The 20,575-nt window shown below is 43.3% G+C and overlaps 2 protein-coding genes across 6 annotated transcripts in view; both read left to right on the top strand.

Moving 5' to 3' along the window:
* The first annotated feature begins 8,735 nt into the window (after positions 1-8,735).
* POP7 (POP7 homolog, ribonuclease P/MRP subunit) lies at positions 8,736-13,974 on the top strand. Of its 5 annotated transcripts, none has more exons than XM_030187091.1 (3): positions 8,736-8,796; positions 10,292-10,353; positions 12,725-13,974. In XM_030187091.1, the coding sequence occupies exon 3, from the start codon at positions 12,743-12,745 to the stop codon at positions 13,169-13,171; it is 429 nt and encodes a 142-aa protein (XP_030042951.1). In that variant the 5' UTR covers positions 8,736-8,796; positions 10,292-10,353; positions 12,725-12,742; the 3' UTR covers positions 13,172-13,974. The 5 variants fall into 5 exon arrangements, with proteins under 5 accessions (XP_030042951.1, XP_030042953.1, XP_030042954.1 ...); XM_030187093.1 differs by having other exon boundaries at positions 8,747-8,788; XM_030187094.1 differs by having other exon boundaries at positions 8,755-8,792.
* A 4,178-nt stretch (positions 13,975-18,152) lies between these two features.
* Positions 18,153-20,575, top strand: part of PPP1R35 (protein phosphatase 1 regulatory subunit 35) — a 29,181-nt gene continuing 26,758 nt past the window's right edge. Inside the window, exon 1 of the mRNA XM_030187089.1 lies at positions 18,153-18,236. The gene's annotated coding sequence lies outside the window, so the exon portion shown is untranslated. The remainder of the gene's footprint in view (positions 18,237-20,575) is intronic.

The raw sequence follows: 20,575 nt of genomic DNA, 5'->3' as shown, positions 1-20,575 counted from the left end.
CAAATACGTACCCAGGAAACAGTGAAAAACATCGCTCGAGGCTCTTGATCGATCATTGCAAGATTTGCGTGGAAACATCAGACCATTTGGGAACATTAATATTGCTTGCAGGACATTTCAGGCAAACATTACCTGTAGTTTCTCGATTGACACCAGCGGACGAAATAAATGCTTGCCTAAAATACTCTACTTTGTGGCAACACGTAAAGACATTAAACTTAACTACAAATATGCGTGTCCAGCTGCAAAATGATCAGTCAGCTCAGATATTTTCACATCAATTGCTGAAAATTGGGAACGGAAAGGTGCCGGTTGATCTCACCTCAGGACGAATTTCATTGCCTCATAACTTCTGCAATTTAGTGACCTCAAAAGAACAATTGGTTGAAAATGTATTTCCCAATATTCAAACCAATTATAAGAATCACGATTCGCTGAGTGAACGAGCTATTCTTGCAGCCAAGAACAAAGACGTCTACGAACTGAACAATATTATTCAGTCTAACATTCAAAGCGAGCCACTCACATACAAGTCCGTCGACACTGTTCTGGAAGCAGATGAACCGCTTAATTATCCAACAGACTTTTTCAATTCACTCGATCTGCCAGGGATGCCACCGCACATACTGCAATTGAAAATCGGCGTGCCAATTATCATGTTGCGAAATATCAACCAGCCAAAGCTTTGCAACCACACGCGGCTTGCAGTAAAAAAATTAATGAGCAATGTCGTACAAGCAACAATCTTGACAGGACCTTTCAAAGGTGAACATGTCCTCATTCCTCGCATTCCTATGATTCCAACAGATATGCCATTTCAATTTAACAGATTGCAATTCCCAATTCAATTGGCGTTTGCAATCACCATCAACAAAGCTCAGGGCCAATCTTTACAATTCACCCGTTTACATCTACACATGGATTGCTTCTCATATAGACAATTATATGTTGCATGTTCTACAGTCAGCAAACCAGACAATCTCTATCTCTGCACCCTCAATGGAACAACAAAAAATATTGTATACCCACAAGCATTGTGAAATTAAACATATTAGAAACGTGCGCTTCCTCTTTTCTTTCTTTTCCATTTAACCAGACTGAGCCACAGCAACGCGTGGCCGGGTAGAGCTAGTTATTAATAAAAGAAAATTATTTATTATTATTTTGCTATTTTTTATTTGGAAGGTGAAGCGATGCTGGGATGGACCATGGGACCTGCAACCAGAGGTCATAGTTGGCTCCATTGAAGAGATGCTGGTTCAGACTATCAGTTTATGGAACATGGTATGTATTTCACCCCCTCAAAATACATTACACACCTTCCCAGACTCTTTTCCTCCCCTTTTTGTACCTACTCACCTCCTATTTTTAAAGAAGGGAGGTGGCTCAAGGCCCCAGGATGTCAGTACTTTATTTACGTTACTTTTACAAGTACTTGTACTGCTTATATAATCTGGCTTTCTGGGGGTGGGGGGTGTCAAGGTGACTGTGGTGCAGTGCGGCAGGGGCTGAGTGAGCGAGGAGATTACTTGTGACAGGGACAGGCAGGGACGGGTTAGATTCCCACAGGGATGGGCGGGGACGGGTTTGATTTCTTTCCCCATGCAACTCTCTAACCCATAGTCCCTTCAAGGGGTGTAGAGTGTCATGAGGAGACTCAGAATTGGTCCCCCATGACAAATTAGAGAAATCCAGGCTTATAGTAGCTTTAGAAAATTAGCCCGTGTCCCTCGGTTTTATAGTTTATGCTACCACAGAGGCCCTTGGACCCAGTCCCCTGTTGTCTGGCTCAGTGTCTCTTGGACATAAAGGGAAGGATATTTACAGCTAGGGTAAGGTGACTAAGGGCTTTACAGAGGGGAGGGGGAGCTGTTCCTTTAGCTCAGTGGTCCGGGAACCTGGTTGGGTGCCAAGCAGGTGTGGGATTTTGCTATTTGGTCAGACTGGATGGTTAAGAACTACTTGTCTGCTCTCTCATACTCTGACAGTTGTTTCCACCAGTAGGATGTGGACTCTTTGCTGGCACATTGTTTCCTGTTTTGTCTCCTAGTGAAAGCAGTGCGAAGGGTTCTCTCTGGAAGAGGCAGGAGCACACCTCTGCAGAAAGACCCTGCTGGAGAGCCCCGAGGAGCAGGATCATCCAGAGAAGGATCCTTGGACAGAAGGTACATGTCACCTGCCCACCTGCAGCAGTTAATGAAGCAACAAGGTGCCATTAAACACAACTGTAATGTCAGATACCTGCTAGACAATGCCAATATATACCATCAAAACACTACTATGGTTTCAGACCAGAACCAAATGGCTAACATTTGACGGCCTAAAAAAACTCGTTACCTTTTGAAATTACCCAAACAAGTCTCCCCTTTAGATCACGTTTCAAAGGTACCTTGCGGCGGCAGGGGCTGGTCGAGAGTAGAGGGGGCCAGGACTAAATCTGTGGGGGCCCATGCCCCCGTGGCCCCACCTAGCTACTACGCCCCTGCACCTTCCCCAAGTCGTTCCCCATTTATTTTCTCTGAGTTCTCCCCCTTATTCTCCTTGAGTGATATAGCTTCTCCTCTCAGCTGGGCAGAGGTTCTGGCCATCTCCTTGCCTCTGAGGTGGTTAGGTACAGACTGTATGTGCAGAAGGTCACAATTTTTTTTTTTTACAAGCAACTGAACTGTAAATTGGATTTTCTTTGTTTATTCTGAGTACTACAATAAAAGAGATTTGCTTAAGAATTTTTAGAGTAAAGCTTCTATTTTGGGATGGTTTATGCTGTTTAAGCTACATTACACTTTGCCTATGAGGGCAGTGTGTAAGCAATTGCCACCATTATTACTACTGTCATTATTAATAAAAGGAAATTTTTTTTATTATTACTTTGCTATTCTTTTATTTGGTAGGTGAAACGATGCTGGGATGGACCATGGGACCTGCAACCAGAGGTCATAGTTGGCTCCACTGAAGAGATGCTGGTTCAGACTATCAGTTCATGGCACATGGTGCGTATTTCACCCCTCAAAATACATTACACACCTTCCCAGACTCTTTCCCTCCCCTTTTTGTACCTATTCACCTCCTATTTTTCAAGTAGGGAGGTGGCTCAAGGCCCCAGGGTGTCAGTACAGTATTCACATTACTTTTACCAGTACTTGTACTGCTTATAGAATCTGGCTTTCTGGGGGTGGGGGGTGTCAAGGTGACTGCGGTGCAGTGCGGCAGGGGCTGAGTGAGTGAGGTCACCTAGTGAAAGCAGTGCGAAGGGTTCTCTCTGGAAGAGGCAGGAGCACACCTCTGCAGAAAGAACCTGCTGGAGAGCCCCGAGGAGTCAAGAAATGAAGGATTCTCGGATAGAAGGTACATGTCACCTGCCCACCCGCAGCAGTTAATGAAGCAACAAGGTGCCATTAAACACAGCTGAAAATCTACAGATCAAGTCAAACAGATAAGGTATTTAGATGTCATCCATCTAGTAGCTGAATATCACTGCTTAGAAAGATAACATTTCAGAGGAGGTGGTAACAGCGGCTAGCGTATCTGGGTTTAAAAAAGGTTTGGATAAATTCCTGGAGGAAAAGTCCATAGTCTGCTATTGAGACAGACATGGGAAGCAACTGCTTGCCCTGGAGTTTGTAGTACGGAGTGTTGCCATGAGTGTTGCAATGATTTGAGTTTCAGCCAGGTACTTGTGACCTGGCTTGACCACAGTTTGGAAAACAGGATACTGGGCTAGATGGACCATTGGTCTGACCCAGTATGGCTAATGTTATGTTCTTATATAGCCCTGCCTCCTCTAAAATGCATAACATTTGGCCAGTGAGCAATGTAAATGGCTAAAAATTATTCATTCCTTGGGCTAAAATTTGTATCCCATAGCCCTTATGGAGTCGCACCTGCTGCTGACCTCATAAGTGCTTTTAAATACTGGAAGTCTGATGGAATTGAATGGGTTCTCATAGCAAGTGGCTATTCCTGGCTTTCAATGAATAACTGGGCTGCTCAGTATTTAAAAAGCTGACACTGTGTAAACAGTGCGTCAGTGTAAATAGTCGAGTCCCTGAAGAGGGTTCAAAGGGTCCAGGAAGAGACTCGATAGTTAGTTTTACATTAGCAAACTGGTGCCAAGGATTGTGGCTTTTTTTTCCCCAGAATGCACCTTACATGGCTCTGTAGGTCAGCGGAGGTGAAGAAGTTCAATCGATTCATCCTGATAGAAAAAGTATTGTACGTTTTGCTAGAACTTGTATGGCGTTTTTTTCTCCCCTCCACCTCTCCAGACATTTGACAAAATGTATGACATTTTCCCCCTCCCCCCATACTACTACCTTCCCCTCTGCCTGCTTTTGCTTTCCTGTCACTGTCTTATATAATTCTCCACCTTCCACCCTTTGCCTTGCTGTCTTCTAGACACCCCTCACCCCCCATTACTTCCTTTACTCCCTAACCTTCCCTAATCCAGAGATGCCAAGTTACCCAGTTCCAGGCTGGAGATTTTGGTGCAGTTCTGTGTTGTTGACCACCGCATCCAGGATCAGACACTACAAATCCCACACTACTGTGGGATGTAACTTCAAAAACCAGAACTGGCCATAAAGTCTCCAGCCTGGAACTGTAACTTGGCGTCTCCTCCAGTCCCCCCAGCTTTTACCCCTGTAGTGCTTTCTATATTTCTTTTCAGATTCTACCTCTGCCAGCCACCCTTTCTCCTCTCCAGTCCCCCAGCTTCTGTTCCCCTTGGTGCTTTTTTCTGTTTCTCTTCAGATTCTCAGAGATGCCAGGTTATAGGGTTACCATACATCCTGGTTTCCCTGGACATATCCTTCTTTTCAGGGAATTGTCAGGGTCTGGGTGGATTTTCCAGGCTGCCCGTTTGTCCAGGTTTCTGGGTGGATGGGTGGGCTGGCCTCTCCCCCCTCCCCCGAGCCTCAGGGTATCCTCCCCATACGTACCTTATTGCGCCCAGGTGGTCTACTGGCCTCTTCATGGCAGGAAAGAACCCCACTCTTTCCTGCCTGCCGCCACTGGCCTGGCTACTGTCGCGACTTCTAGCGTCTCTAGAGAGGCTGAGTTTGCAGATTTATTAAAGGTCTTTTTAAAGACCATTTCTCCTATAGCTCTTGGTATTTTGATCTACTGGCATATTTATTTATACATTCTTGTATCCTACTGTTATCCAAAATCAAATTTTGGTTCAAAGTGTCTTACAATTTACATTTTGGCGGAGTTACAATAGTGTTGTATGATGTGGAGAGGGCATCTATAGTTTGTGTGGTTATTCATAGAGTTTTTGAAGAGATAAATTTTGAAGAGGAAAAGGTAGTGGTAGCTTTTGTGTTCAGTTGTAGAGTTTTGGTGATGTTTATTCATATAGTTTTTGAATAGGTAGATTTGAAAGGACAGCGATGATATCTTTGTAATCAGCTATAGAATTTTTGAAGAGGTAGGTTTTCATTTCTTTTCTGAATTGGAGGAGATTTGTGATGCTTCTTATGGTTTTTGGTATCAAGTACTGAAACCATTAGATGTTTTTTTTTTCTCCAGATACAGCATCAAGACTTCTGAAGCAGACCTTTAGCTGAAACACAGTGCTGTGTTGAGTTTACATTCATCAATAAACATTGTTTCATTAAACTTCTGAAGTTTCCTCTGTTTGTCCTCAGAAAGCCAGAGTCCATTTCCCACTCTTTTATTTTTTTCTATTGATCTATGCACAGGAAAAGAGATTTTAAATGCTTTTAGGTTTCAACCTAATTAAAGTTTTATAAAACCATTGTACAGGGCTGGTCTTAGCAACTGTGGGGCCCTGTGCAGACCAGTTTGCTGGGGCCCCTAGACCCCCTGTCTAGCCCTGCCCCCAGTTGACAAAATGTTTGTTGTTGAAATTTCAAATAAAGACAAATCAAGCAAAACTTGTACAGAAAAACTGATTCAAATAAGCATAATGCTATCATAGGAAGCTTAGTATTAAGCAATGAAGATAATCAGAAATGTTTCAGTTCAAATCCACTACAATTAGGAGTTCCAATTCTCATAACATAGAGGAGAATAAAGGAAAATATTTATTTGACATTTGGAGTGGAGGAGTGGCCCAGTGGTTAGGGTGGTGGTCTTGGGGAACTGAGGAACTGAGTTCGATTCCCGGCACAGGCAGCTCCTTGTGACTCTGGGCAAGTCACTTAACCCTCCATTGCCCGCCGCATTGAGCCTGCCATGAGTGGGAAAGCGCGGGGTACAAATGTAACAAAAAATAAAAATAAAAAAATATACCATATCAAGACGGTGAACAAAACAGTAACAGATTTCAAAAAGAGCTCCCTCCCTGTTCCTGCCCACTCACTGCTTCAGTGAGGCAAGAGGAGCTGCATAGTCCCACAATGGGCTGCTACCTGCTCCTCTGCCATCCTGAGCCCGACTGTTCCTGTGAGCCATATGGGCCTCCATACAGCTATGCGGCTTAAAGGAACCGCTGGGGACCAAGGCAGCAGAGGAGGAAGAAGCCCTGTGTAGCTCCCCTCCTCCTCTTGCTGTGCTGGAGCAGTAAGTGTGCTGGAAGGAAGGGAGGCAGCCAGAAATCTCTGCAAATGCTGCACTGTGCAGTAGCGTAGAATTCCCCCAGGGGTAAAAGTAAAGTGCGTGTGGCTGCTGACCACATGCTACCCATGATATGCATGCACATTCCCATTATCAAGGCACACTGCCAAAAGAACCCCACAAAATGCCGCCCAAAACTTGCCAGTCTGAATGCCATCCCAAGTCCCTCACACACAGCCCGGCATCAACAGCTTCCACCAATGCAGCCCCCACTCCCACACACAGCCTGGCATCAACTCTGCCCTTCTTTCTCTCCCCCCACAGTCCAGCATCATCACTGGCCTCTACCCCACCCCACCCCACCTGATCTACTGGTGTGTGTGGCAAGAGCAGCACCACAGGTGCAGGTCGCCACACCCAAGGAGATTGGAGAAAGAGCAGGCGATGGCATGAATACTGCTCTACCCCTCCCCTCTGCCCCCTTGATGTCTTTCTCAGTCCTCTGCCCCCCTTCCCCTTCCCCCCCCCCGAAGTCCAGCATAGATCATAAATTATTTTCTTTTGAGAGGAGCAATAGTGGTGCCTGTGGGCCGTGGGGGAGGCGGCTTTAGCCAAAGCGTTCAGCACCTGCCAATAGCAAGACTCAAGTGCCATTCAGCAAAAACCAAGTGACAAAAACGCTGCTGATTCTGGACTGGAGCAGCTCCTTGAGAGGCCCTGTAATTGGCGCTGTGGGTCAGATGGCACCAGCAGAACAAACAGCTAAGCTTTTTTATTTTATTTTATTTATTAAGTTTTATTTACTGCCTTTTTGAAGGAATTCACTCAAGGCGTGTACAGTAAGAATAGATCAAAAATGAACAATAGGCAATTACAGCAGTAAAAATATTCAAATAACAATACAAAGTGTGGCATAGTATACTACTTACAGTGTCAACACAATACGTAATAGAACATTTTAATTGATGTAACATATAGATAGGTAAGAGTAAGAAGAGTTAGAAAGTAAGGTGGCTGATTTAAAGAAAGGTGCACATGAGGTCAGAGAGATGGTTAAATATTAGCTAGGGTAGGAGTGGATAAACACGTCTTGCTGCAGTATGTTCAACCCATGTCACTCCTTGTGTGTGTGAGTGAGACTAACAAGTTAGTTACTTCTTCCATTAAAGGCCTGGTTGAAGAGCCAAGCTTTCACCTGCTTCCTGAAGTAGAAATAGTCTTGTGTTAAACGGAGCCTTTCAGGCAGTGCATTCCAGAGTGTGGGGGCTACTCCGGAGAAGGCTTACTTGCGGATAGCACATCGTGTAATGTCTTTCGGAAAGGTGTGGTTAGTGATAGTCCTTGCGAGGACCTTAGTGTCCTTGGCGGTGTGTGGAGGATCATCCTATTCTTCAGGTGCAGTGCAGGACCAAAACGGCCCTTCGCAAATTGTAGCAGCCACACACTAAGGTCCTCACAAGCCAGGTCTTATGGTATCAGGCAGCTGCGCTGCCATTGCTTTATCAAAATGGCTGGCGACACTTGAAGCAGTAGCCTTGCAAGACTTCTGCAGAAGTGAAGTCTCAACAGCCGTTTTGAAGAAGTGGTGGCAGCGGGCAGGAAAGAGTGTGGTTCTTACTTGCCCCGAAGAGGCCACTAGACCACCAGGGTACACTAAGGGGGTCTCTTACTAAGCCACGGTAGAGTTTTTAGATCACGGTACAAATCAGCTGGCGGTAAATGTTGAGACACCAATAGGAATATATGGGCATCTCAGCATTTCACCGCAAACTAAAAACGCTTCTGCTGCTTTGAAAAAGACCCCCTAAGGTAGGTTTGGGGAGGGCACCTTGAGGCTCAGGGCAGGGAAGATGTACCAGAACAGAAAAATGGCCAAACAGGTGGGCTTGAAAAAACCACCCAGACCCCAGACAGTCATGTCCCAATGGTAAACAAATAACAAAACAAGCTCTTGGTGCACTGACAAAAAAAAAAAAAAATACCCTCCTAACAAAAAGAAAACTAAACCAAGGAGGTTTACTAAAACAATATAAACCTCACAAGTTTGCTATTGTTTTCAATAGCGTTTGAGAAAACTGTTTGGGGTCACTCAATATGGCGGCAAGCTCCGCCCACTGGCTTCAGCCCACAGAATAGGCCAGATAGGCTCACGCCGTCTCATCTCCCATCTTATTAAACCGCCTCGGGGCACAAAATAAGTGCGGCTGCGCTGAATTATTAGGCAGGAGGCGCCAAGGTGCTCATATCAGATGTCTTCGAGAACCCCGGGGTAGGTAGGTAAGTGGTTACCGAGAGGGATCGCCCTCGGCAGGCCCTGCTGCCGGAACTCCTTCTCCGGCGTCTCCCCCCCTCCCCTGAAGCTACTTCCTGTTTCCGGCAGGATGGAGGAGCTTCAGACAGAGACAAAATGAGGTTTTATGATCTCCTTCAGGAGAGAAAAGAGAAGTGGTGACATAGGGGACGGGATATCGGAGAAGGAAAGCTGCGGGATTGTGGTGGGTAACTTCAGGTATGGCTTTGAGGGAGAGATGGCAATCGGTCCCCGAATTCATTTGGATTCTGACCTATATCGCATCAGAGACCTGGGTGCAAAAATGTATCAAAAGGACTGAGTACATAAGAACATAAGAGTAGCCATACTGGGTCAGTCCAGTGGTTCATGAAGGCCCAGTATCCTGATGGTGGTGTTGCAAATCGAGTAGGATTGCATACAAATTCTGTGGGTAGAAATTCATGAAGAAAACAGCAGTGAGGTTTACTAGCATCCACTCAACCAGACTGATGAGAGAGACAAAGGAGCTCAGACCTACTGCTAGATGTGGGCAAACAGTAATAATGGAAGCTTCCAATTCCCTCCGTTTTGGATGAATATTTCATTTGAGGCATAACTGCTTCATGAAGCAGTTGTGTTGCACCAATTGTGCAGTGCAGGTTACTTTTTAGACATCCAAAAGTAATCACATTGCGCAAGTTACATTCTTTAATTTTAGGGGGTCCTCTGTGTATGTCCACACCATTTTGAATTCCAGCACTGTTTTTGCTTCCACCGCATCTTTTGGAAGGACATTCAATACGCTTTCTGTAAAACTATTTTTTTTTACTGTTGCTTTTGACGCTACCTCCATCTAGTTTCATATCATAACCTTTAGTTTTAGGGCTTCTCATTTGAAAAAGACTTGTTTAGTAATTCTGTTCAAGTATTTAAAGGTCTGTATCCCATCCCCTCTGTCCCTCCTTTTAACTAGGGTATACATTTTTAGGACCTGTAGTTTTTTCTCATGTATTTTCTGAAGGAAACCTTTTACCCTTTTGGTACTTTGCTCTGTACAGATTCCAGTCTCGATGTGCTTTGTTTAATATGGCCTGCAAGTAAGACTTCCCCAACACCCTGTGTAGGGGCATTACCACCACCTCTTTTCTGTTCTTTATTCTCCTTGCTATGCAGCTTAGCCTCCTCCTGGCTTTAGCTACTTCCTGGTCACATTGTTTTGACACCTTAGTGTCTGAGGATCTCATTACTCAAGGTGTGTGTCTCCTTGTCTGTGCTTATCATCCTCTCCCCTCCTATCGCATACACTTCTGTTGGACTTAGATGTCATATCAAAAATGCCCCGGCACGCAACTTTGTAAGTCTAAGTGCTTTGAAAATATGCCTCATAGTAACCTATGGAACTTTGCAAGACTAAATGCTTTGAAAATGAGCACCACAGTAATATATAAAACTTGTAAGTCTATATGCTGTGAAAATGAGCTTCAGTGTGTCTTATTGCAGATCACCAACTGGTTAAAGGAAGAGAATAAAAAAAGAGGACCTAATTTTCCTACTGGAAAGGGGTAAGTAGTAGAGTGCCTTAGGGGTCTTTGCTGAAACTGCTGCTGTTTATGTTGAAACAATTTTTTTTATTGAGAGACTAGTAAAACATGCCCGTTTCTGGAGCAAATGAAACGGGCGCTAGCAAGGTTTTCCTCCCGACCCTCCCCCTCCGTACCCACCCCTTTGGCGTTGTGAAGCCACTGACCCACCTTGTTCCAGACCTCGTCAACGCACGCCACCTTCACCTCCCGAGTCCTTCCTTGTTGGTTGTAAAGCCACTGACGCCATTGCTCCGCCCTCGACGTCATCACGTTTGACGCGAGGGCGGGGCCCAGACACAGTGATTTCGGTGGCTTCGCCACCACGAACCCTTCGAACCGGAAGGAAGTGCTCGCAGGAACTGACAGTGACGTCAGTGTCCTCAGAACGTTGAGGGTGAGTTTTATTATATAGGATGTATCAACAATACAATAGCAGCAACTAAACTGCCTTTACAATACAAGATGAAGTAACCTCAATTTGCAAAACCCAATATATTCCCCCCTTCTTCCCCCACCCTCCCAAATACAGCAACACTACAAACCATAACTTGTGTGTGAGATAAGTCCAACAATATCTTCAAATCCCATACGGTGTGGAAAACGTCTCATGCAATACTTATAAAGCATTAAGAATAAGGCTTCTCCCTCTAGATCTGCAAGTAAGGATTCCAAAGCATTACAGATCTCTGCGTTTGGGGGATTCCCTCGCCTCTCAGGCCTCCCAAGTTATCAAAAGGTGAACCTGGTTCCTCCAGTGCCAGAACACCGGGGGGAAGGTCAGGAGTCGTCCAATACTGCAAAACGACTTTCCGAGCCACCAGGCACAGTTTGGGGCACAAGAGGATAGCATTTCTATTCAATGGCCTGTAGGCTCCAGGCACTGCTGTTGTTTAACATATATTAAGAATCTGGAAAAGTGATTCCCATCAAATTTGCAGCTAACACGCACATTGTTAAAAACAAGCAACGTGAGAAACTGCAGTAGGAACTTGCCAGACTGGAGAACGGCATACAAGAATGGCAAATGAAATTTAATGAGGGAATCCCTATGGATCTAACCTCTGAATTCTGAACACTACGAATGCCTCCATGGCTGGCAGTTGAGAAATATTCTTAACAGTATAGACCAGAATAAATGGCAGATTGAATGGGTTAGTTAATCTTTCTGTCATCATTTACTGTGTTATAATTGTGTTAATGTTCTTAGAGAAACAGAGAAACATGACGGCAGATAAAGGCCATATGACCCATCCAGTCTGCCCATCCTCTAACCCATAATTCTTCCTGTTCCTAAGCGATCCCACATGCTTATCCCATGCCTTATTAAATTCTGGAACAGTCCTCGACTCCACCACCTCCACCGGGAGGCCATTCCACGCCTCCACCACCCTTTCTGTGAAATAATACTTCCTTAGGTTGCTCCTAAGCCTATTCACTCTCAACTTTGTCTTATGCCCCCTCATTCCAGAGCGCTCCTTCATTTGAAAAAGGCTCTGTTCCTGTACATAAATGCCCTTGAGATATTTAAACGTTTCTATCAAGTCTCCTCTCTCCTTCCTTTCTTCCAGCGTATACATGTTGAGGTTCATAAGCCTGCCCCTATAATTCTTAGTTCTCATGTTCAGATTACTTACATAACAAATTTGATTTGTAGCCTGCCAGGTGGCTTGGGAACAACAAAAATACCACACATGGTATAACAGTTAAAATATCCAAGGCATAATTTTTATACTGTTAATATTTTAAAACTAATAGCAACAATCCACAACTCAGCTAAATATGCTAAAACCTTCCTACAAATGCAGATATTGTATTCAAGCTTTTACACAGTGTTAATGTTTTTTTTTTTTTTGTTTGTGGTGGGGGGTTGCCTTTGTTCTCTTTTCCGGTAGTAGTGCTGTTACGGTAGGTATTTCCCTGTCCCTGGAGGTTACAATCTGTTTCTACCTGGGACTTGTCGAAACATACAAGGAATGTCGGTGTGATTTGAATCTTGGCTTCCTTGATTTTTCAGCCCACTGCTCTAACTACTTTGCTAATTGTGGAGAATGCAGGGTACAAGACTCGGGGCTTATTTGGGGCGCCTGATTTCCTGTACCTGCCCTGGTTATATTAGTGGGGAGAGGATAGAAAACTGTGAAAAAAATATTTGGACAGTGACAAATAAAGACTTGCAGTTCAAAATCTCAGCCCTAGTTCCAACTGAACTTGAATTAATTAATTTATTTATTTTATTAATTAAATTTTGAGGAGCCTGCCCAAAACAAACGTTCCTGATAACTTAAAGGAGCAGCAGGAGGAAACGTCTGGGCCAAAAAAAATCATTGTGTATTCTTTCTTTAATTTTAAGGTTAGCTTCCTGGAAGCCATGGCTGAAAACAGACCTGCTACACGCCTGGAACCAAAGGGAGCTATGGGTTTGGATGTAGAGATGGACCGGGCAGAACATACCTTGCGCCGGCGCCTACCCCGCAAGCTTCCAAAGCGGAACAATGACGTTTACATTAACATGAAGACAGACTTTAAAGCTCAGCTGGCCCGCTGCCGGAAGTTGCTGGAAGGTGGAGGCTTCAATGAGATTTGCATTCACGGACTGGGGCTAGCCATCAACCGAGCTATCAATGTTGCCCTCCAGTTGCAGGCTAACAGTTTTGGCACCCTCCAGATAGCTGCCAACACATCCACTGTGGAGCTGGTGGATGACCTTGAAGCAGAAGTGGACGACGAAGAGCCAGCAAGCAGAACCAGAAACAATTCGGCTATCCACATCAAAGTTTACCACTCATTTTCCAAATAATGTTTGGAAGGGTTCTTTATAGGAAGGGGTGTGTAGGCTTTGAATATTTTATATTTCAGTTTTAGCTGAAGGTGGTTTGTGCATTTTTTTTTTCAGGTACAATAAGTCTCTTCCCCAAAGAGTTTGATTTTAAGTGAGTTTGAGAAGGCAGTGGGAGATCACGTGACTTCTCCAAGCTCACAAGGAATATGACTGGGAGATGTGAGATTTGAGCTGTGGTTCTAACTTGGTGGTACATCCCAGTTCTTGGGACACATCCAACCAATCTGGTTGAGGATATCCACAGTCTATGCATGAGGTAAATGTCATATGCTGGGTTAACAATGCATTCTAATTTATCATGTACAGCCATGGATATCCTGAAAATCTGACTAGCTCAAGGATACCCAAAGCAGGTTTAGGAGGCCCCTAATTTAAGAGGACGGATTTCTGAAAGGGAAGAGGGAGTTCCTTTGGTGGAGGGCTAATACCATTGGACCTGAAACCTAAAGAGGGAGACACTTGGAGTCTTGATGGCGAAGGAGAAAAATTAATGAGAGAGCACAGAATGAAGTAAAATCTGAGCCAAATAAGTTATACAATAGTTGACTGTTTAATGAGAAATTTGAATGGCCTGAGAGGAACATTCTTATTCTCCAATAAATTAAAGTGTTGTCCAGAGAACTGAAAAGTGAGTGCTGTCAGGACTATAAGCGTTTTATTTAACAATAATGTTCTTTACCTTGCCATATTTTCCCTTTAGTAAAGGAATGATGTAAAGTTGAGTTCGGAGGCTAAACTACAGTAAAGTGTTGTAAAGATTCCTATAACTTCTTATCTGTTGTGTTTTCTGATTCTAATATATGTTTGAGGACTGACTTTTTTTGGGTGATAATAATTCTGGTATTTATAATCTGCTTAACCGTCAAGTTCAAGGCGGAGAACAATCTCACATTATAGGCAGGTACTTTCTCTGTCCCTAGAGGGCTCACAATCTTGGTTTTGTACCTGAGGCAATGGAGGGTTAAGTGACTTGCCTAAGGTCACAAGGAACTGCAGTGGGAATCAAAGCCCACTGCACTAACCGTTAGGCCACTCCTCTACTGCATAACAGTGACCCTTTTTTTTTGGGGGGGGGGGGGGGGGGGGGTTGATTGCTTTGACTCATAGCTTAGACCTGCTTAGTTCACTGAGCAAAGTCACTGTCGGTGCACTCTAGCTGAGCACTGAGAAGGAGGATTAGAAAGCTTGTGACATTGTCTTTCTGATAACTGTGGGCTTTAAGTTATCAGCTGAAGCTTAGGCTTTATTCACAAACAAGATTGAGTCGCTTGCACAAGTGGGTAATTTCAGTGCATTGTCTGGGACAGAACAGCTCTCCTTGACAAAACTTGATTATACACATTGCAGTGATAATCTACCACTTGTGCTTTCTCTGGGTTAACAGGCACTCCTGAAATATATGTTCACCCTTGTGATTCAAGAGATCAGTTACCTCTTGAATGGGGTTCAAGTGGCTACAGGATGCTTCCTGCATTTCCACTTCAGCATGGACTAACTCAGGGTCCCAGCAGGACATTAAGGTTGTCCCTGTATTGACAACAGAATGTTTTGGCTCCGAGACATAACACCTGTTATTTAGTAATGATACCTGATTGCCACGGTCATGTCTGCATATAATGCCTGCAAATTCTGTTACAGTAGCCTTGTATTTTTCAGTGGTCTCAATAGAGGATATAACACAGAAAAGTTCAGTTGCATGCTTTGAAAAAGCTACCAGATATAGCTGTGGGTCATTGTGCTGGTATGCCACATGCTCGGGTGTTTAATCCCAATATCCCACATTAAATCTCTGCTTCAATTGTTACACATTATCAGGTAGAATAACAGGCAAACTGAATACAAACATAAGTTCCAGGCATTCTGCATTAATGTGTGAAGGGCTTGCCATTTTCAGATGAAAGACAAGCTGCATTAAGACCTGTTTCAGCTAGGAGTATTCTGAACACGCATGTTCGAGGACAGTTTGTCAAAACAGGAAAATGTTTTCTAATCACATGCTGGGAATCTAATGCCCTGTATACATTTTGTGTAACCATAGAGGACTGTATACTCATACTGGAGTCTTCTGCAATACCACACCTGATTTAGGACCTGATCATGCTAGCTCAGGCTTTACTACTTCAGATGTACACATGACAGTAATAACATAAGAAATAAAGCTATTAGCTTTCCCATACCGGTTTGTCTCTGGGGTACAGGTTTTGTAATCCCAACCCTTCTGTCTATAGCAAGTTGTCTGTCCTTCTCCTGGACTGTGCTGGGACTGGGTTCTAGAGCTTGTATATTTTTACCCTTTCGCCAATACCTTTGGTGTGTGTTTCCCTTTCCTTGGTTGCATTTCCTGACCTGACCATCTGAAGAATAAGCTGATCTGTGTAACTAGGAGTTTTACTCTGTATGTCTTGTACTTTTATCTTAGAAGAAAGAGAAACAGAATTATGCAGTGCTTTCCATTGTAGGGAGCTGTGGTTAGGTGTAACAGACAGGGTCTCCTCACTGCCTAAAGGGACGGCAGAAGAATTTTTTCTCTGAAATAGAATCAGCATTTTGCACAGAGGGAGAGCAATTAGTGTTTATCAAAACATGCCATGTACCAACAAAATGTTCTGCCTTGGAATCTATTTCAGTGTCTGTGCTGTAGCTGGAATCTAATTCACAGGGTTTAGGTGCTGTTACAGCCTCTGCTTTTCAAGGTTTAGTTAAATCAGTAATAGCTCTCCCTTCAAGCGAAAGAGCAGGACCTGGCATTCCCTCACTGTTCTTGGCTGATGGAGGGATTGGCACAACTAAGTTCCGTTCTAATAAAGTTACTGATGCAGCATCTTCTTGCTGACTTCTACTTCCAAAAGGAAGGGGGTCATACACCAGGCTCTCATTCTTAGGACCATGTTCATCCTTGACAGTGTCAGATAACAAGGAAGTCTGTTTTTAATATTACTTTAGGCACACAAAAAAAAAAGATGTTAAATGCTCACAGGTTTCAACCTAATTAATGTTTTTTTTTTAATTATACTTACAAATAGTAAGTCTGATTGTTAAGCACCTGATTCTCATAACATGATCTCTGTTTTGGTAGCCCTTCACTAGGTGAAAACATCTCTGAACAAATACAGGGAGTTCCTATAATCAACCTCTTCAAATGACAGAATGATTTACAATTTATAACTAATTACTACTCTAACTGATTAAACCACTACTTCCTCTGTGTACTGTATATCGGTGTGCTGGACAAGTTGGCATGTTTGAAAATATAAGTGAGATCAAATAAAAATACTAGCAAGTAGCAACAATAAAGAATGACAACGTGGATAGATCAACTCATAGATTTGCTTGCCTTTTTTGAGTGAACAGGGATGACTGCTGCGCAGAGGAGAGGGAAAGGGAGATTAACCTCGTGGGTTTCAGCCATCATGCCATCTCCTGCAAGGAGGTTTAATAGACAGGAGTGGAAGTGAGCCTATCTAGTCCACTGTAAGCAAGGAAGCCAGTTTGTTTAATCTCTGTTTTCACTCTGCGCTGTGCAGCTGTCATCTCAAGTATACCCAAAACCAAGCAAACCTATGAGCTGCTGCATCCACGTCGTTCTTTATTGTTAGTCCATCTGTAACAAGTACATAAGCACATAAGCACTGCCATGCTGGGAAAAGACCAAAGGTCCATCAAGCCCAGCACTCTGTCTCTGACAGTGGCCAATCCAGGCCCCAAGAACCTGGCAAAAACCCCAAAATTTAATAACAATCAATTGACTTTTCCTTCAGAAATCTGTCCAGACCCCCTTTACTGCCGTCACGACCTTCTCCGGCAATGAGTTCCAGAGTCTAACCACGTGCTGAGTAAAGAAAACTTTCTCCGATTTGTTTTAAACCTACCACATTCTAATTTCATCTTGTGTCCCCTGGTTTTTTTTTTTTTTTTTGAAACTCTTTTTATTGATTCATGGAGTCAGGTACAATCATCAATAATTAAAACAGTGCTGCACACATACAAAGTATACAATAATATCCTTAGTGACAGTCCCCTGACCCCCCTGGTTCTATTATTGTTAGAAAGCGTAAACAAAACGCTTCACATCTGTCTGCTCTATCCCGCTCATTATTTTGTAGACCTCTATCATATCACCTCTCAGCCGCCTTCTCTCCAGGCTAAAGAGTCCTAGCCGTCTTAACCTCTCCTCATAGGGTAGTTGTCCCATCCCTTTTATCATTTTTGTCGCCCTTCTCTGCTATGGAGGATAAAGGATTTTTTTTGTTTGTTTTTAACGTTTATAGCACACATTATCCCAAGCAAAGTCATGCTCAATGTGGCTTACATTTCAAAATACAGTGAGACAGAATAATAAAACTCAGTTATATCATGGGAGCAAATGGATATGTCTGAAACATTTAACAAAGCTGAGATTAGCATATATACGCAACTGGGCATTTAAAAGTTTGTTCTTTAATGATACCACATGTTCAGAAAGCCATAGCCATTAGTATAGTCAGTTATTCAAAGATTATCACATGCACACACACCAGAACAGGCATCCATCATATTGCAAAATTAACTTCTAAAGAGTACATCCAAAATGTATTTATTTATTTGTTGCATTTGTATCCCACCTCTTTGCAGGCTCAAAGTGGTTTATTTCATTTCTATCTTCCAAAATTCCAGACAGTAGATGGACAGATCCGTCTGCTGCACAAGCCGGCATGTTTGATAATATAGTGACATTAATAAAAATGCTACCAGCAATGAAAGAACGACAACTTGGATGCAGCAACTTCTAGGTTTACATGCTTTGTTTTGGAGTGTACGGGGATGACAACTGCGCGGGGAAGAGGAAACTTAGACCTAATTGGCTTCAACGTTTTGACGTCACTTGGTCTCCTCAGTCTAACCTCCTCGGCTTTCCCTCGCCGGCAGGACGCCCTCCCCTGACGCCACTTCCTGTTTCCGGCAAAGAAGGCGGGACGTTCAGAGGGAGAAAAAGAAATTGGGAGCCCGCTGAAAGAAAGTTGTAGAATTGTTGCTGTGACCTCAGGTATGAGTTTGAAGAGGAGAGGGCGGAGGGGGAGCGATGCTAAGAACCATGGGGGACGGGAAACGGGTCCCTGAACGCCTGCGACTTGGCATCTTTGTCCTGGGTGAGGTCTCTTGGTGGTATGTGAGGTGGAGGAGGAAGAAGCGAAGAGGCGTCATTTCACGGGCGATTGAGTGTAGACAGTCCAGTCCGTTGTGGCCAAGTATAAGCTGGGTAAAAAAGATGTTTTTGTGTCTGTCAGTGGTCTTCACTAATTGATTAAATTGGGGTTGCTGTGGGTTTAAATGAGCTGAAGGAGGGCTGCAACGCAGATCAATGTGCGTTGATGGGTGCAGTTGCTTCCATACTCTCCAATCCCCCTCCCCACACACCTACCCCTCTTCAGATTCTTTTATTGGGGTGGCCTCAAGGAGGTAGACACTTCTAAATCCCTTCATAAAGGCTGTTAATAAATCCAAAGAAATCATCAAACAAAATAAAACATGGAAAAGAAAATAAGATGATACCTTTTTTATTGGACATAACTTAATACATTTCTTGATTAGCTTTCAAAGGTTGCCCTTCTTCCTCAGATCGGAAATAAGCAAATGTGCTAGCTGACAGTGTATATAAGTGAAAACATTCAAGCATTACTATGACAGTAAAATAGATACCATTGGAGATTCTACATGGAATGTTGCTACTATTGGAGATTCTACATGGAATGTTGCTACTATTGGAGATTCTGCATGGAATATTGGAGATTCTACATGGAATGTTGCTATTCCACTAGCAACATTCCATGTAGAAGGCTGCGCAGGCTTCTGTTTCTGTGAGTCTGACGTCCTGCACGTACGTGCAGGACGTCAGACTCACAGAAGCAGAAGCCTGCGCAGCCACATTGGTGATCTACAAGGGCCGACTTCTACATGGAATGTTGCTAGTGGAATAGCAACATTCCATGTAGAATCAATAGAAATCAAACAAAATAAAACATGGAAAAGAAAATAAGATGATACCTTTTTTATTGGACATAACTTAATACATTTCTTGATTAGCTTTCGAAGGTTGCCCTTCTTCCTCAGATCGGAAATAAGCAAATGTGCTAGCTGACAGTGTATATAAGTGAAAACATTCAAGCATTACTATGACAGTAAAATAGATACCATTGGAGATTCTACATGGAATGTTGCTACTATTGGAGATTCTACATGGAATGTTGCTATTCCACTAGCAACATTCCATGTAGAAGGCTGCGCAGGCTTCTGTTTCTGTGAGTCTGACGTCCTGCACGTACGTGCAGGACGTCAGACTCACAGAAGCAGAAGCCTGCGCGGCCACATTGCTGATCTACAAGGGCCGACTTCTACATGGAATGTTGCTAGTGGAATAGCAACATTCCATGTAGAATCTATAGAAATCAAACAAAATAAAACATGGAAAAGAAAATAAGATGATACCTTTTTTTATTGGACATAACTTAATACATTTCTTGATTAGCTTTCGAAGGTTGCCCTTCTTCGTCAGATCGGAAATAAGCAAATGTGCTAGCTGACAGTGTATATAAGTGAAAACATTCAAGCATTACTATGACAGTATTAAGTTATGTCCAATAAAAAAAGGTATCATCTTATTTTCTTTTCCATGTTTTATTTTGTTTGATTTCTATTGATTACCTCTGAAAGTGGACTAACACGGCTACCACACCTCTCTAATAATTCCAAAGAAAGAAATACATAAGTACATAAGTAGTGCCATACTGGGAAAGACCAAAGGTCCATCTAGCCCAGCATCCTGTCTCCGACAGTGGCCAATCCAGGTCAAGGGCACCTGGCACGCTCCCCAAACGTAAAAACATTCCAGACAAGTTATACCTAAAAATGCGGAATTTTTCCAAGTCCATTTAATAGCGGTCTATGGACTTGTCCTTTAGGAATCTATCTAACCCCTTTAGGAATCTATCTAACCTCTTCTATTGAGAAATGCCTTGTACTTCAAGCATACAGCACTTCCCTCTTTATATCGCAAGCTTGGGTAGAGAGGCTAAGAGTAAAAAAAAAAAACAGCCCCAGAATGATGGGGGGCACCATGGGCTGCTGTTGGCCCCCGGGTCTTGCATTGAAGAGCACTTGTATATGGTGCTGGGTATAATTGGAGTATTGTTTTTATACTGGTTCAGGTGGGTTATCTCACTAGTCCATTAAACTTTACACATTTCCTTCTTTGTCTTTTTCTTGGCTTCTTGTTTTTTTTCTCCCTGTTTTTCTGTCACACCTCCCCTTGGACCATTCTCTTTTAGGTGGCTTGGGACTTTCATATATCTGTATACCTACTTTTTTGTTTTTGCTGTTAATTCTGGG

The sequence above is a fragment of the Microcaecilia unicolor genome, chromosome 14 (genome assembly GCF_901765095.1).
Source record: "Microcaecilia unicolor chromosome 14, aMicUni1.1, whole genome shotgun sequence".
In the NCBI taxonomy this organism is placed as follows: Eukaryota; Metazoa; Chordata; class Amphibia; order Gymnophiona; family Siphonopidae; genus Microcaecilia; species Microcaecilia unicolor.
This window is presented reverse-complemented; position numbering and strand designations above follow the sequence as displayed.